Source organism: Syzygium oleosum, unplaced genomic scaffold (genome assembly GCF_021117445.2).
Source record: "Syzygium oleosum isolate NSW1041296 unplaced genomic scaffold, Sole_v2.1 Sole_v2.13, whole genome shotgun sequence".
Classification (NCBI taxonomy): Eukaryota; Viridiplantae; Streptophyta; class Magnoliopsida; order Myrtales; family Myrtaceae; genus Syzygium; species Syzygium oleosum.
This window is the reverse complement of record NW_026607497.1, coordinates 1571873-1588382: the sequence shown is the minus strand read 5'-3', so window position 1 is coordinate 1588382 and position 16510 is coordinate 1571873. Positions and strand designations below refer to the sequence as shown.

The following is a 16510-nucleotide window of genomic DNA, read 5'->3' as shown; positions in this document are numbered from 1 at the left end:
TAAAAATCACATTAAATTAAAGATAAGAGATTATTTATGTCACTCTCTCTTATCAGAAAAACTGGTGGATCGAGCGGGACAGGACAAACACATTTTGTAAGATTTAACTATCTACAATGAAAAGAAAAGTCAATGCATTAAAAATTATTACATTTCATTATTTCCTTGTTTTTTTTATTGGTCGAATTCTTTTCTTCATTGTTTAAAAAGCACTCTTCAACAAATTTCTTATCATTTTATTTTATATCTCACTGGAGAGAAGTGGAAACATCCTTCCCAATTTCATCCATTATGGCTGCGTTTGGGAATACTTTGAGAGAAAGTCTTTGGCAAAATGCAAAGGATTTTCAAGTTGAAGGAATTTTCTAAAATGCAAATTGTGTTTGGTAAGTTGTAACTTAAAAATCTATTGCAAAGCAACTTTGGGTAAAATAGCGTTTGGAAAATTATAGTTGTAAGACACTTGCTTTTTTATTAAATAAAAGTTGAAACTCTTCGCCGGAGCCGGCGAAGGGCAGGCGGCCGTCAACGACCCAGATCTAGCACCGCGCGGCAGTCGTTTGAGGCCGAACAACCTCAAGTAGCCCTTGGCGACCACCAACAAGGGCCGCCTGGGGTTGAGCAACCCCCGATGAGGGTCGCAAAACCCAGGCAAGGGCCGCCAGCGACCTAGATCTGACGCCACACCGCCGCCATCTGAGGCCGGACGACCTCATGCAGCCCTGGCAACCACCAATGAGGGCCGCCTCGCCTGGGTTTCACGCGACCCTCAAGGATCGTCTAGGTAGCACGACCTCAGTCGAAATCACACGTCGCCGCTTCGAGGTCATGCGAGTTCTTGGCGAGGGCCGTCTGGGTCGCGTGGCCCGTCGCGGCGGTCGTGCGACCCCAAGCGATGGTCGCTAGGTTGCGTGACCACGCCAGCCCCTCTCCGGCCTGTCGCCGTCCCCTCACAGCCACGCCGGCCGAGGTAAGCGAAGAAGACGATGAACAATGAAAGACGAGGCCAAAACCGGAAAATCAAAAAATAGATGAGGGTAGTTTTGGAAGAAATCTTTTCTACTTAATCGGCATTGTTCCATGCCAAGAAAGCTGAAAGCCCAAGGCAGCCTAGGACCTGCCTTGGGCTTTCAGCCTTCACAAGACTAGCTTTTTCTCAATGGGGTTGGCAAAAAAATTTCCCAAACACCAGATTTTAGCCCAAAGGGCTTTAGATGCCCAAAGTGACTTCCCAAAGCCATTTCCAAACGCTCCCATGTCATTCCGGGTTCTCTTCTTCTGAAACCGATAATTTTTTCACAGTACGGTTAAAATTAGACTTGTCAATGTCATCGGTTATTATTGTATGTTCTTCTAAAAATTGTCATTTTTTCCCCAAATGCCTCTATAATTCTTCTGGTCTCCTCAGGCTCTACCCACCAAAAACGACTGCTCATGATACTGAAACTTATGTCATCACTTGCCCCTCGCCGTTGTGACCGCCGTCACACTTCTTTCGCGACACTCGCCATCACCATGAAGGAAGCTCCGCCGCCAGTCGACAGGACGGCCACGAGCACTCACATGTTCATCGATTCAAGGTACACTTCGTGAGACATTACAGTGCCTACAAACTCCGCCGGGACATGCTAGTTCGTGGAAGTATGTGAGTTTCTTTTTTCCCCTTTCTGGGTGAATAAGAGAATTCAAGAGGCACTCGTCTCAGAATTTTCGTAAGGAACAACGGCAGCTGAGAAAATTGCAAATTTTGGGAAACCATAAACAAGATGGAGGCATATTCAAGAAGCGAAGGAGCGTAGCAGCGATGTTACACCGAGGTATTCGAGTTTCACCATAAATAGCAAAAATGCTAGAGATCATGACAAAGATCAGAAGCCTCTTCCCAGAAAGCAAACCAACGCAGTCAATACCAGGGATCTCTTACTTCTAAGCCCACTGGTAATATCCAACTCGATGCAGGGATCGTGCACGCTCAAGCGCCCCACACCGTTCCTTCAAACCGGAAAATATTCCTCGGGGAGATAGAACTTTAAACCAATGGCCTGCAACAAGAAAGAAGACACATTTATACATGCCTTGATATAACTGTTTCACTTGGCCACTCAAGTGTGCTCGCTGCAGATACTTTTAATAGCCGAACTTTCTACTACAAAGCAGAAGTAATTCTTAACTGAGGGAAACACGGGACAGACAAAAGCAATATGCAATTGCAAAAGCATAATGATGCAGAGAGAGCAGTATATGTTTCAACTGAATTTCTAATACCTGAGCAAATTTGATGTCAGCATCACTATGGTCGTTGATTCTCCCAGCAGAATCACCAACGTAAAAGGATCTAGAATTCAAGCATAAATGTTATATTACATACAAACGCTCCCCCAGTCAAAAACTAGATGACACGGAAACTGAATCAACAAGTTGCAAGAAGGATGAAAGGGACATAATGAACTAATCCCCGCCCATCAGACAGTGTTACATCAGTGACACAGAAAAAGAAACCATGCTTACTTGTCCATATCGATCGAAATGCCAGAGTTGAAATACTTTGCCATAACATTCCACATTCCTGTTTTGGGTTTGCGATAGGGATCTTCTGCCGGACCTCTAGGCTTACTGATGCCACAAGCTATAAACACCTGCATTAAGTGGGGCAAGTCAGCTGCTACTTCAAATTTTCTGAAATGACGGAATGTCATAAAATGAACTTGGAAGTTCTTTTTTTTTTTTTTCATCAGTAAACTCAGAAGAAAGTTTTAAGAGGCAAATGTTGTATACTATCGAACTGTAGCTTTTAAACGTAAGATTTCCTCCCACCACCCTACTCCACCAAGCTACTATTTCGTTAACATAGCAGGAAGGGAAATCTGAGGATTGAAGTTTCTTGACTCAGGCTAGAGATGGACGCTGTAAATTTCTAATCACATTCGTGCCAAGCTCAAGTCATTTCTTTGGCTGATTAGCAGGCCAAAAGCAAGAAAAGAATGTGCCAAGTTACAGTCATGATGGGGGAAGATGGAAGTGGGAAGGAAGAAACGATATCCTCGAAAGATCAAGCAATTCTAAGGTCTCAAAGAACTGACACTAACAACATACAGTAGAGAAATACTCGCATTCAGAAAATACATCACAAGAGTAGCCTCTAAACTCAAGGAAAACATGCACAGCTATGGAGAACCGCATGAATAAATAGTTTAATTCTGTAGTTAGACACTTTGAGAAGATCATTGTCTACATCATGAATGCTAACACCACGTTTATGAAATTGTAGTACCTGAATTGGGAGATTCACTAGCTTGATAAAGCCGTTCAGTCTTCCTAGTTTTGAGTCCACAGCCACCTGTCTCTTCTTCTTCCAGCGCTCAATGTTTGATTCATTGGTAAAGATTACCTAATTAGCACAACGAAATTATTGCCCACATAGAGGGAGGATGAATGAGCAGGAACTACAGTCCATAATTTGAATGAAAAGAACCAAATACAGTACAGCGCTATGTTCAAAATTATGATATTTCGTCTTCATAGGAGATCCCTACGCAGGAATAGATGAAGCTCACCAGCTTGTAGCCTTCATCATACAACTGCCGCAACTTCTCCGGAATTGAAGGATACAGAAGTGACCAAGCATCTGGACCTACTCTGGAGTTGAGTTGTAGCGAATCTCATTTAATGAAAACATATACAAATTGCTATACAGTGACTGCTAAAAGGAACAATTTGTCAAGCTCAGCATATCTCCTCGTGAAAAAGGAGGTAAATTTTCAAATGATACAGCATTACTCAAAACACAGCAGATGCATCATAAAGCGAAACTCAAAAAACTGTCACCCCAAAAATAAAATTAAAAAATCAATTAACATGGGTTGCTTTGATACCTTTTTACAGATGTATTCACCAGACAACCATCAAAATCAAATGCGGCAATTTTACTCGAATCACGAAGACCTTCATCCTACATTAATCCCAAAAACAAATGCAAACAATATTAGTCATTTTCCAGTAAATGTGACCATGTGAAGTGCCTCCATATACAAGTAGCCAGCACAAATCACAAATACAAAACATGTCAAATTGAAATCAAAATGAAATAATTGCTCGCTTCAAAGCACGCGCATGATAACAAACATTCGGAATCAGTATTGGATGAATAAAAATAAATTATAAATAATTTAGACTGGGACAATTAGCAAACCTCCAGTTAAACCATTAATTAAGCAGTCAATACGTAACCTTCGCCAAAAAAGCACAATGTATCCGTTTGAAGTCCTTGTAGCCAACACATGAACAAAAAAGAACATGATCTATTTTACTCCATCTCTACCTTACCAAGAAATATCCATCAAGATCATTCTGAAGACAGATATCTCACCCGTTCCAGAAAAATAATTGTCTCAAAAGCTTTCCACTTTGGCGATAGTTTGGCATCCTGGATGATGAGGACGAACGTGTGTGAGACAAGCTGACAGAATATTAAACCACACAGGAGATAAAAGCCAACTGCTGGGCATGTAACAGTATAAATACATCTCAAAGACATTGAACTGCCCTGAGAGAATAACATAACCAGAAAGACTATGAACCTTGTAATTGTCCTTGATTGCAGAAGCTGAAAGGGTAATTTCTACTTGGTCATCCTCTTCAGGTAAAGCCAACTGGATCAAATGCATGCACAAAATTAGCTGGCATAAAGAAAACTCCCTACACCATATCTCTTTCTTGAGGTGTCCTCCATTAGGCAAGGGCAGGCTTGACTTAAGTTTGCAAAAATGAGTGACAACAAATTCCGCCATTTTGATAAAGGTAAAAATGCAAAAGAAAAATTACAGCAACAAAACTGCAAGCTATAAACTTGGCTCTTCTAAGATGCTTACCTGTGCTTTTGCAGCATTTCCATCCTTTGCTTCATTTTCTGCACCATCATCTCTTTCTTGAATCTATTGAAATAAGTAACAAGAAAGGGGAAAGCCATATTGCAAAATAAATAGACAAATACGCACATAAGTTGGGAGATGAAATACAAGATCAAATAAACATCATTCCGCAAATGGCCTTTGCATACCTTACGCTTTTTCATATATTTCTCCTTCATTTCATTTTCTTCATCTTCATTCTGTTCTTGAATCTTCCAAAGAGTTCAGCATGAAAAGTTCAAAACCTTTGTATCACGAGAACAAATTGAGAATGTGGAAATATAAAACAAAAAAAAATACATGCCTCTTCTGGAGTCTTCTTGCAGCTGCCTAACAATTCCTTTAGAGACTCTTGGTCACTACTCTGTGAACTCATGCAGATGAACAAGATATTAATACTGGACAGCTAATTTAAATCGCTACCTAACAACATCTAATGGAGAAAGATACTAGAAAATCTCAGGTAAGATTAGTTATGGGTGCTTCTTCAGCCAGTTTAGCATAGAAAAATACCCGACTTCAAACTATGATCTTCTCTAATAGACTCATGAGCATGTACACAAAATCTCCATTGTCGCTTTCATTACTCTATATCCCTGACTCACTTAGAATAACAAAATGGAACAATGAAACTTCAACAAGTCCAGGCAAACAAAATTTTCCCCCAAAAAAAAAGTTATAACAGTAGATCGAATCAAACCTTCAAAAGAGAGAACCCTTTGATCGCCTCTGTTGAACTCATAGAATTTGAATCAAAAGGAAAGCAATTCATGTGGTGCCAACTGGTCATGTCAAAACCTCGAGAATCTCTGCTCACTAGCCCCAACCTAACAGCATTTTTGTCAATTGTCTTGAAGCACTTCTTGCATGAAGAACGGTTTGACTTAGCATACTCCACAACAGTTTTTGAAGAAGTCGGCATTGCCACTCCAGAGAAGCAACAAAAGGAAATCGACTTTATTTCTTGCAAATATAAGGGCAAATGTCTCAGGGACAAAAAAGTTGACAAATGGAGGTTCCTGGTAAAGGAGACTAGGAGCTTAATTTGAGGAAAACGGGAGGTAACTGGCAGATTGACAACTACTGGCATGCCAGCCCTATGCTTGCCCTTCGTGTAGGATTAACGCAAAATGCTGCAACACATTAAAATCGGAAATTTCAATCACAAGCCAAAGGAGATAAAACGGGATAAGGTGCAAACTAAGTGACAAAAGAACATGATAGAGAAACAAAACCATCACCAACAATGACAAAGTACCTTTTCCATACTAAGAAGGATTGGCTGCAATGACCCTCTCTTCCATTGTGCTGTATTTAGTATGCTGTTGTCAGTAACATCCAACCAATCAAGTTTAACCCCTAAAGTTCCCACCTATGTCTTATGAGTAATTAGGTCTTCCCTCATCCCACTTTTCTCTACATATATAACACATATTAGTCCAGAATGTACCAAAGAATAGCAACCCATTTACAAGATCAGCGATTAATCTCAGCAAAAACTCAAATAAACGTGAAAGAACCGCCGTATGTTTGTCCATCCGTCGAAACCAGGAACCACAACGTAAAGCAACCTTTCACAGCTAAAATCCTTGTGCACATTTCTCGCATCACATGCTAAACATCTCCAATGTGCCCGCTTACTAACAATGATCTCATCTCAATAGCCATTTCGATATACACCCCACCACTACTTTACGTCTTTCAATGCATTTGAAGGCCATCCTTCATATGCCCAGAAACCAAACAACTGTAGAGGGAGGGAATTCATTCGTCTTTTTGCAAGGGAGATAATCAAAAGGCCAGCTCGGCCGGTTCGAGACAAATCGCAACCGTACATTCTCAGCTCAAAAAACAAAAACAAAAAATGAGAAGGGATCTCTAGGTACTATCTGAGAACCGAAGCGAACTCCTATGGAACTGCGCATATCATTCCGAGATGACAACAAAAGTGAAACGCAGTGTGAGCGCATGGTATAATCTGTAGTGACAGGTTGATAGAGAATACCCAAAAACACTTGGAAAACGGTACCGTGTAGCCGAAGAAGAAAGCCCAGCAGAAGCCAACCATCAAGACTCGAATAAGACCCGAAAGCAAAACCATGACAGTAGTTAGCCCCGAAACTTCAAAATTGCGAAGCAACAGGACGAACCGGGTACGTATAACTTGTGCCCACTGTTGCGATCCTCATGAAGAAACTGGAACGAGGGAAGGGATACGAGCTTCCCTGCGCGAGCGAGAGAGAGAGAGCGTGTGTGCTGACTTCCGCTCTTCCCCACGACTGCAACGAGGTGGAGCGAGACGCTTTCTCTCGGAGGAGATAGAAAACTCATGGGCTTCGCCATACGGCTTCGGGCCTCGGCCCAAAATTCATGGGCTTCGCATTTATTATGACAAAAGCCGCTTTAAAAATTTCCATGTCTAAGTATTTTTCTTTTTTATAAAAAAACATTATCCCGGTTTTTTTAAAAAGAGTTATGAAAAATACATGGTGACTCAATGCTATCGATATTAATAAATTTTGAATATCTAAGGCGTTTTGACTCAATGCTACAGATGTAGGGATGCAACGATCAGCATCTGTGGCAACAAATATCAAACACGAAAGATGAACGGATGCGATTGGAAAGACCGTGATCCAACGGCTACAAACTTCACGGCACGGTTTCCGTGAGCGCGGACTAGCAAAGGCCCTAAAATCGCAGCATCCCCCCTTGGCCTATATAAACCATCATTTTGCCCGGCGGAGGGCGGCTCCTCGTCAGTATAGCGCGATTATCCATTCCTAGAGAGAGAGAGAGAGAGAGAGAGAGAAGAGAGAGAAAGTAGAGAGAGAAAGCGAAGAGAGAGAGAGAGAGATGGCCGGTGTAGGACCGATCTCGCAGGACTGGGAGCCGGTGGTCATCCGGAAGAAGGCCCCCAACGCCGCCGCCAAGAAGGACGAGAAGGCCGTCAACGCCGCCCGCCGCGCCGGCGCCGAGATCGAGACCGTCCGGAAAGGTACGCCGTTTCACCGCGCGCGCCCCCTCCCCCCCTCCCTCCCCCTCGCCATTTTGTGGCGGCGATGCTTTGATTGGTTCTCTCTTTCGATTGCACGGTCGGCATCGTTCCGTGCTTTGGTTTGGTTGCGCCTCTTTGCGGTTCTGTTTCTTGTGGTCCGATGATGGAGGAATCGTGAGGTCACGTCGCGCGTTGTTTGAGTTGTCTTGCTGTGTCGGTAAATAGATTCGTCGAGTTTGTCGCTGAAATTGCGATGCTTGATTAGTTCTCTCTTTCGATTGCACGGTCGTATCGTTGCGTGCTTTGGTTTGGTTTCGCCTCTTGCAGTTCTGTTTCTTGTGGCCCGATGATGGAGGAATCGTGAGGTTTCTTGACGTGTCGGTACATAGATTCGTCGAGTTCATCGCTGAAACTTCGTATGCTGCTGGGCTCCAAAAAATTGTGTTGCCGATCACCGCGTCCGTGCGTAGGAGCTATTGACTTAAATCGGGATGACTAGGGCTACGTTCTCTGATTCGCTTGATATTGGAGATGCTTTTTAATGATTTGGAAGAACCTTGTTTAGCATTCAAAGTTAGTTTGTATTTACCGATGAGCTGCAAGGTCGGACATGTTTTCTGTTTACCTGAACTGTAAATATCCTTCAAGGAGCTTAATTGATTTGGATCTATTCCTTTTCCCTTTGGATTTGGTAACACGCCTCTTTCTTGCAACTTTTAAGAACGAATACTTTAATCTTTTATTATCTGTCTGTGTCCTTTAGCTTTCTTAAGATGTTTTTCTCTTGAGGTTGTCTTCTCATCGCATTGTTGTTTTAATTATAAGATTGGTGTTCTTTATGATGGTGGCGCATTAGAGACTCTCGCTTAACATATATTCTCAAGAGGTCTCCTTTACCTCTTTTCACTTTGTATCTCTGCCCTTCCCTCTGATCCCACTCTAAAGAATTATGTTTGTTAGCTGTCAATTTCAATAGAATTCTGCTCTTATTGCGAATTTTATTTTCCTCTGTCTAAATTTGCTGTGTTTGTCACCGTTCATAAGCTACTGTACCAATCAAATTCTCCCCCAGGAGGCAGCATATCTACTGCTAGTCACAAACAATCGACCATTTCCACATTGATGGGGCCAATTAGAGAGCTCTGTCATGTCTTAAGTTCCCAAAAACCCATCTTCACTCCTGTATATACTGTCTCTCCCATCTTTTGTATGATTTGTGTGCATATCAGGGAGATCTGCGTATTGAATCCAACATGTGGCGAACTTTAGGAGTTATGTGTGTGCAGAAGAACAGTCGTCTCTTTTTTTGGTGGAGAAAGAGGGTGAGTTTATATAACTGTCAACCACATGCAGAAGATATGCTGGCTGAGTTTATCTTCTGAGTCAGTTGGGTTGATCTGAAGTTGCTTTTTAGTCGTTTATTCGATTTTTTAAGGAAGGAGAGAAGAGAAAAGAGACGAGCCAAACGAAGCTAAATTTGTCACTGTTTTATTGTGCCATCATCTGCTGCCAAACAAATTTATAATTCAGACTTCAGAGCTGATTTTAATTTTAGTTTGGTGGTGGCACCACCTGAGGCAATTAAGCATTTAATCATCAGGCCTGGCAAAGTGAAGCTTTGCTCGCAGAGAAGTTCTTAATTTATCCCCTCTTTTCTCACCACATCGAAGCTCTTGTAGTGCACTAGACGTGTGTATATGCGTCTTTGTTTGAGCCAAAGCACTCATACTCTTGTATGGCGCTTTTGTGTTGTTTCCTATACTAGTATGGAATGATTATTTTGGTTGTAACATTCCTTGTCCTTCACTGCTCACATCTTTAAGTACAACTTATCTGACATAACAGCTGCTATCTTGCATGATTTGATTTTTGGTGTGGACTGTTGATGAACTCCCAAAGCCTATTGGCACGATTAACTTGTTGCGTATGTCAAAGTTTTGCTGATGTTGTACATCTATAGGTGAGTTGTTTTTTAGATATGTTAAGACTAGTGAAGCTGGTTGGATTAAATTGTTCAAAACAACATTGAGGAATGTACATCCTCTTAATCATGTAAAAAAATTTTTGCTGAAAACTTTCCTGTGTAAAATTGATGCTGCTTAATTAAGTTGATCGAGAAATATTGAGTGTTCTTACTGGTAGGCATGGTAATGCATGTAGAAGATGAATGTGGCCTTGGGCTGTCATTTTTATTTAAAGACATGGAGCATTGACAGTTTAATTAACGAACTTTAATTGCTAAGAAATTCCTTTAATGGTCTGCAGCAAATGCCGGCTCAAACAGAGCTGCTTCTAGCAGTACTACTTTGAACACAAGGAAGCTTGATGAAGAAACAGAAAACCTTGCTCGTAAGTGGCTTTTCTTTTGAATTATTGAGTGGTGCATCTCAGTGCACTTTTCTCTTGCTAGAAATTTGGAGTTTTTGTGGAGCACAATTCCTTGCAACTTCCTTACATTTAGATTTGTTCGATTTCTCCATGTTATGGCGTGGGAATCAATTGGTACTTTGTTTCGGACTGCTGATGCAGCCGGAAGTGTTGCTTTAGTTCATTTGTTCATTCCTTTGTGCTTGCTCTCGTACAATTTGCCTCCACATTATAAAAGATTGTTTGTTGAACTTGCCTTGACTGAGACATATGATATTTGGTTGGTAGATGATCGCGTGCCGACTGAGCTGAAGAAGGCTATTATGCAAGCTCGAATGGACAAGAAGCTTACCCAGTCCCAACTTGCTCAGGTGTCTATTTCACTTCCTTTTTTTTCTTTATCTATTGAACTTGGCAGAGGACACTTGTGTTTCTCTGGGGCCAAATGACAATTGGGGGGGTGCATATATGCAAACGAATGCGCCCTTGTTTTCTTAAACTTATCCAGCTGACACTTTTGCATGAATTGCAATGCAGCTGATCAATGAAAAGCCCCAGATCATTCAAGAATATGAATCAGGAAAAGCAATTCCTAATCAACAGCTAATCACCAAACTTGAAAGAGCCCTTGGTGTGAAGCTGCGAGGAAAGAAGTGAGAATCATCATCTTGCAGTTGGAAGTGGGAACAAAATGCTGTTTCTGTTTCAGCGTCTTCGTTTACGAGTCTTGGGATAGTGGTGTGTATAAGAACCTTTGTGTACCTCTGCAATGGCTATCTGTGAGAACCGATTGCTCTTTCAACTGATTTGCTGAATGCAATGTTGATTACCTACCCCGATCACAGTTTATCATATTGCCTAAACTTTCTCAGTGGCTACTGCTCTCCACTCGAAAGAACACTCAAAAGTGAATAATGTGCCCCATCTGTAGTCTCTCGTCACGAGGAAAGCAAATCTCATGCATGAAGTGGGACCTTAGCTTGTAATGTTCCGTGATGCATCGAGCAGCATCTCGTAGAATGGGAGCAAAAATACAAATAATCCTGATGTAAATGTCTTATTCATGGAGAGGAATATATCTTCTTCTTACTCGTGCATTCTTATGGGAGTAGTAGGCGGTGTTTTCAGCTATATATATTGCTAAGCACATGTACGGAAGAATATGCATGAGCTCAAACCTGGATAGCGGGAAGAGACTCGATGGTCTTTGTATGGGTCGAAATTAAAAACCATTCTTTCATGGACGCTGGACCAAGTAAGCGTGCATTTTGTGATGCAGTCACGAATTACCCATAATGGATGTGCCATTGTGAGTGATCTAGGATGGAAATGTCCGGCATCATCGACTGTTTGGTATTTCATATGAATATTCTGTTGCGTATCAGTCCGAGAATCGGAAGGATGGCAAGAGTCGAGTTTACCGGGAAAAATTATCTTTCATTCATCACGTTCTGGGAAGCATCTTAACTGCAAATGTTCCCAGTAACATGTCAATTCGTAGCAGGCGGACGGAGTACGACTAGGCCACATTTAGGGGAAAATACCGCGAACGTTCTCGGTCATCTTCTCCTCCACTCATTCTCATGTGACATAATTGGAGTACGACTTCTTCCACCGTCACAAACACGAAGTCAGAAAACATTATAGAATATGAGGACCAGCTTAATTGCAGCAACCAACAGTTCCTCTAGCATCGATACTTTTTTACCAGCCCAAGCATTCCAGGACACAATTTTTGCTGAAACCCACATCTGTAGTTAGTAGACATTAGCCGGTTGGTTCGTTTTTCATAGAACATGTACATATGTCTTGGAGCAAACATAGGTTATACCATGTTTATACCAACACAAAAGTGCATAATTATACAAAACAACAGCGATGACGACAAACATTATATGTAGCAAAACTACAATTACTCGCATGCGATTTTTGTGCCAAAGCTGGTAAGGCAGACGGCGAATGCCTGGAAGGCTGACAAGGGCTGCCGATAATCCATGGTAAAAGTATCATCCCCCACTTTCCCAAACTGGAGAAGAACAGTATCCTCGTCCCCTTTCCCTCCCGGCTGGCTTTGATCCATTATGGCAACAAGTTGGAAATTTTTTACGGAAGCCACAGTCACACGACCATGGAAGTTCAGGCACCAGCACTGCATGTGCTCATGCCACCTTGGGGCTTTATTCCTCAAAATTGTGTACTCAGGGTTGATAGGTCCTAATTTCTTCGTCTTGGCATTATCCATCTGTTTATCGGTAGGTGCTTCTCCTGACACAGGGCACTTCAGCGAGCAAACCATCCTTCTTGGACCTCTAGATTTCAAAAGGTTGAACTTGTAAGAGACCTGCCCGACCTCAAAGTTGCCAGCTGGGACCTGGGGACTTATTTGTTTGCTTGCAAATCGGCGGCTTGCCCGGCTGCTTGAGGGCTTTGCACCGTCGTGTGGCTGTTGGCTGTCATATATTGTAAAGTTGGTACCAAGGAAGTCCGAGCTGCAACAAGCACAAAATCTTAAACAAAACCATCGATTAACATGTAACTTTTCACCTTTTCTTTTAAAAAGGCCATGGAGATATGTGAAAGGAATAAGTTAGATTTTCATTGATTACAACTACAATAAAACCATATTCTCTTTGTCAAGTGAAGTAAACAATTAAACATGCTCGTAAACAAATGAATATTGATTAAACCCAAGTCCTGCATGACAGGCTTCTAGAAGCAGTAAAAAGCCTCTGGCAGATCAAAGATAAAAGATCAATTTCAATCTTTGAAAATAATAAGCACCTCCAAGTTTCTCCATACTTCCTGTATGACAGGACTGTATAAAATAAATGGCTAAGTAGGTAGACATGTAAAGATACTCCATCCTAGAAACTCCAGAGACATGGTAGTATTGCGCCCAAAAACAAGATCCAGTAAAAAAATTTTGAGCAAATTCACAAAAACAAGATCCTGTTCAAGTAGCCTTACCTTAACTTTCCAACATAAGCATTGCTTCCTTGGGATAAATCATCAGCGTCTAGAGAGATAATGTATTCGGTGTGAGCACCATGCCTATATCTTCGAGCCGCTAAAAGAAACTTTCCCTCGTCTGGCATTGCTGAAGAATAAGGGAGTAAGAAAATGTCAATCATAGGCAAACCATTTATGCCAAGAGAATTTCAAGTCTATAGGAACATGGTATTCGAGAAGGCCATCATATCAAAAGGAGCACTGGGTCAGCCTTTAATGTATTCATCGAAATCTCTAACCTTACCGAGTCTGACATCAATCCAAATCCTTTTCACCAGTCAAATGATCAAACCAAAAGTAGAACTTAATATCTTCATTCAAGGAACTAATATTAGTGGATGAGCCAAGAGATGGAGTAGAAGTCCCCTTCACTTATACTAACAGTAAGTAACAACAGATGTTCAACTCCTACTTACATCTACTTTCAACGAAGCAACCTTCAATCCATCAAGGTTTCAATAAATTTTCCTTCCACAACATGAGTCCTCCTCAGAACTACTAACGATCTCCACGAAAGCCCTGATATGCCCCCTAAAGATGAACTAAAAGAAGAAAGAAAAAGACTGATCTCAAACAATGTATTTTTAGATCCATTTTCCTTACCACGATTTGAGTCCACTAGAACCACAAATAGATCTCAATTCCAGCTATGTTATCCCCTCGAAACAAACTATGCGAGAGGGGGAAAAGGGGACCAAGAACATCGTTGCATGATCCAGGGCATCTCGATATGGAACATGTACATGCAACATTAAGCTCTCTCGACCACTACTAACATCTCGATATGATTCCTTGATCCCAGATCCATGTGAAATGACATTCTTGCAGATACATGTTCCATTACTCCTCCAAGCTGGCATGCCAGGCACAAGAAAGAGCAGGCATCTAGTCTATAATAAGCATCAACTGAACTTTCATTCAATTTGATTAGTCTGAAACTGTTGAGCAATTGACAAGCTAATAAAAAATCATCATACATGCCTCCAAGTATGACTCTCTTTCAAAAAAAAAAAAAAAAAGAAGTCAAAATCAGTAAAAGACCACTACATTGAAGAAGTTTCATTCTAAATACGCTGGAATTTAAAAAAGGAGCAGAGTTGTTACAAGTATACCAAGCCAAAATTAACTAAGTTTTCTGAGCCAAAGGAGATCATGCAACCTCCTAAGCTTGGATCAACTCGGATGAAAAGTCTATTGAAGGTTTAACAGACATTGGCTCTGCAAACTCTTGCTCTAGCGCACTTGATGCGAGTAATAAAGCCAAAAAAATTGAAGCGGATAGAAAAATAGGAATAAACCTCGCCTAGACCAAAACAAAGAAAATAAAACTAAGTATCAATGAGAACCATCCATAACGATTCTATGTAGTAGGAAAAGAAAAATCAACCGTAAATATTAACTCACGTGGGCTGAGGGTGAGATAAAGGTAGAAAGTCGAAGTCTTCTTGTCCCGCTTTATAAGGCATTGATGTGCAGAATCTCGTGGTCCCGGCTACATTTAGAAAAATAACCATCAACAAACATGCAATATTTGGAATGTCCAAAGAAGAAATTCCAATCATTCAAGAAAGACTTCGACCAAAAAAAAAAAAGCAAAGACTTCAAGTGTGAGGAAGTTAAATTTATAGAACAGCAACTCAGCCACCAAGATTCATACTTCAAAACAATGATCAGACAACAGTGTTAGAGACGCAAGGTTATCATCCTTCATTTGTTAGGTCGCTAATGCGATGTTTCCATAGGCGGAACCATACTTTACACAATTCAAACTGAACTATTTTTTTTCTTTTTATTAACAGAATTAAAGGTGCCTTTTGCCACTTGCTGCACTTACCACAAAAGTTAAAGTAGTGTAGACTATAATTCACCGGCTGGATGATTGCCCTACAACAAACGATGTGCAAGGTTTCCCAACCCCCCCCCCCCCCCCCCTCCCTCTCCCCAAATGAAAAAAAGAGTACTGAAATATCATCAAGAATGTCACCGATAACACGATTATATGGTGATTTTGGAAAAATATTGTAGGATGTAATGAAGAAGAGAGAACAGTTTCATGCTCCTATGGTGAATATATACACACCGAAAACTCCCGGCGGCAGCATTCATTTTCCCTACGAAAACCATCAAAGTGAAGCCCTCACTTCCATTTCGGGAAAAGGATAAATCCAAATCATCGTTCCCATCTATAACTTTTCGCCCGCAGATACATATGACCTTCAGAAATGAGTCCATTCCCTCTAATTAATGCCCAGTACATGATGCATCAAATGTTCAGACATCAGCAACGAGATTGAACCCTAACTTTAAAATTAGATCTTCACGAATTGGTCAAATTGAGCTATATTATCCACACGGGACAATAGCCCCACGAACACAAAGAGCTTCATGAATCTCCGTCGACATAGAAAAGAAAACGAGCCAAAGCACCAATCAATTCAATTCCCTCGACAACGAGGGCGCAAACATCGGAAGAAATGCGGCCTCCGAATTTCGCCGCGCGCAATCGGAGAGAGAAACGGAACCTGCTTGAGACAGGAAGGGAAAGTGATTTGGCCACTGTGGAGCGGGGACCTAACGATCTCCCTCGTGATGTCCCTCCACCGCTTGCAGACGCACGCGCAGGCGACGACGTTCTGGCGCTGGGGCCACCGGCCCTCGCTCTCCTCCACGCGCCGTATGATCTCCCCCAGGAGCTCCGGCAGCATTGTCCCCCATGACTCGCCGTGCGCGGCCTCCGCCTCCCCGCCGCCGCCGCCGCCTCGTCCCCCCTCCGCCGCCGCCGCCGCGGACTCCTCCCGGGGGGGCTTGCCGTTGAGCTCCTTGAAGGATCTGGAGAACTTCCGCGAGAGGAACGCTCGCCTCAGAGACATCGCTCGCTCGCGATCCTCCTCCTCCTGGCTCTCATCAAAGGGAGGGAGAGGGAAGAAGAAGAAGACAAAAAAAAAAAAAAAAAGCGCAAAAAAGGAAGAGGAGGAAGAGGGAGAAGAGAGAGAAAGCACAGTGAGGGTCTCTTTCGTGCGCGTCGTCTAGAGAGAGAAAAGAGGAGGGAGGGAAGGACAGAGGGAGGAGAGAGAAAGTGGGAACAGATTGCCAATGGAGACCGGGGGGTGGAGTGGGAGGCTGGCCCGGCTGTGAAGGGAGGCCCCGATCCCCGGCCGTCGGATCGATACACGTGGCGCGATCTCGGGGCGCCGATGCCCGCGCGGCACCGTGCGGGGACTGGCGAGCA

At 42.3% G+C, this 16510-nt stretch overlaps 3 protein-coding genes across 8 annotated transcripts; 1 reads left to right on the top strand and 2 right to left on the bottom strand.

Annotated features, from left to right (window-relative positions):
* Window positions 1–1745: 1745 nt before the first annotated feature.
* LOC115681247 (polynucleotide 3'-phosphatase ZDP) lies at window positions 1746–7202 on the bottom strand. 5 transcript variants are annotated; one of them, XM_056317077.1, is made up of 14 exons: window positions 7058–7197; window positions 6166–6323; window positions 5608–6040; window positions 5212–5271; window positions 5057–5119; window positions 4869–4931; window positions 4578–4649; window positions 4367–4423; window positions 3873–3949; window positions 3555–3636; window positions 3272–3388; window positions 2509–2636; window positions 2266–2335; window positions 1746–2042 (listed from the first exon to the last, which is right to left on the bottom strand). In XM_056317077.1, the coding sequence occupies exons 3-14, from the start codon at window positions 5995–5997 to the stop codon at window positions 1995–1997; spliced, it is 1227 nt and encodes a 408-aa protein (XP_056173052.1). In that variant the 5' UTR covers window positions 5998–6040; window positions 6166–6323; window positions 7058–7197; the 3' UTR covers window positions 1746–1994. The 5 variants fall into 5 exon arrangements, with proteins under 5 accessions (XP_056173052.1, XP_056173053.1, XP_056173054.1 ...); XM_056317078.1 differs by having other exon boundaries at window positions 6166–6215; window positions 7058–7190; XM_056317079.1 differs by lacking the exon at window positions 7058–7197 and adding an exon at window positions 6913–6978 and having other exon boundaries at window positions 6166–6215.
* A 484-nt stretch (window positions 7203–7686) lies between these two features.
* Window positions 7687–11105, top strand: LOC115681188 (multiprotein-bridging factor 1b). Its single transcript, XM_030605037.2, has 4 exons — window positions 7687–7905; window positions 10171–10254; window positions 10561–10643; window positions 10810–11105. The coding sequence occupies exons 1-4, from the start codon at window positions 7764–7766 to the stop codon at window positions 10927–10929; spliced, it is 429 nt and encodes a 142-aa protein (XP_030460897.1). The 5' UTR covers window positions 7687–7763; the 3' UTR covers window positions 10930–11105.
* Window positions 11106–12029: 924 nt separating this feature from the next.
* LOC115681187 (tubby-like F-box protein 7) lies at window positions 12030–16297 on the bottom strand. 2 transcript variants are annotated; one of them, XM_030605035.2, is made up of 4 exons: window positions 15804–16297; window positions 14686–14773; window positions 13240–13369; window positions 12030–12779 (listed from the first exon to the last, which is right to left on the bottom strand). In XM_030605035.2, the coding sequence occupies exons 1-4, from the start codon at window positions 16149–16151 to the stop codon at window positions 12185–12187; spliced, it is 1161 nt and encodes a 386-aa protein (XP_030460895.1). In that variant the 5' UTR covers window positions 16152–16297; the 3' UTR covers window positions 12030–12184. The 2 variants fall into 2 exon arrangements, with proteins under 2 accessions (XP_030460895.1, XP_030460896.1); XM_030605036.2 differs by having other exon boundaries at window positions 12030–12761; window positions 15804–16285.
* Between the last annotated feature and the right edge of the window lie 213 nt (window positions 16298–16510).

Excerpts from the sequence above, each read along its gene's own strand:
- LOC115681187 (XM_030605035.2), bottom strand. The coding sequence starts at position 16,151 with ATGTCTCTGAGGCGAGCGTTCCTCTCGCGGAAGTTCTCCAGATCCTTC. Across the intron at positions 14,774-15,803 it reads TCCCTTCCTGTCTCAAGCAG|CCGGGACCACGAGATTCTGC; the intron begins GTTCCGTTTCTC and ends TTCTAAATGTAG. Across the intron at positions 13,370-14,685 it reads TTATCTCACCCTCAGCCCAC|CAATGCCAGACGAGGGAAAG; the intron begins GTGAGTTAATAT and ends CTTATTCTTCAG.
- LOC115681247 (XM_030605118.2), bottom strand. The coding sequence starts at position 5,997 with ATGCCAGTAGTTGTCAATCTGCCAGTTACCTCCCGTTTTCCTCAAATT. Across the intron at positions 4,932-5,056 it reads AATATATGAAAAAGCGTAAG|ATTCAAGAAAGAGATGATGG; the intron begins GTATGCAAAGGC and ends TTATTTCAATAG. Across the intron at positions 3,389-3,554 it reads ATGATGAAGGCTACAAGCTG|GTAATCTTTACCAATGAATC; the intron begins GTGAGCTTCATC and ends TGTGCTAATTAG.
- LOC115681188 (XM_030605037.2), top strand. The coding sequence starts at position 7,764 with ATGGCCGGTGTAGGACCGATCTCGCAGGACTGGGAGCCGGTGGTCATC. Across the intron at positions 10,255-10,560 it reads AGAAACAGAAAACCTTGCTC|ATGATCGCGTGCCGACTGAG; the intron begins GTAAGTGGCTTT and ends TTTGGTTGGTAG. Across the intron at positions 10,644-10,809 it reads CCCAGTCCCAACTTGCTCAG|CTGATCAATGAAAAGCCCCA; the intron begins GTGTCTATTTCA and ends ATTGCAATGCAG.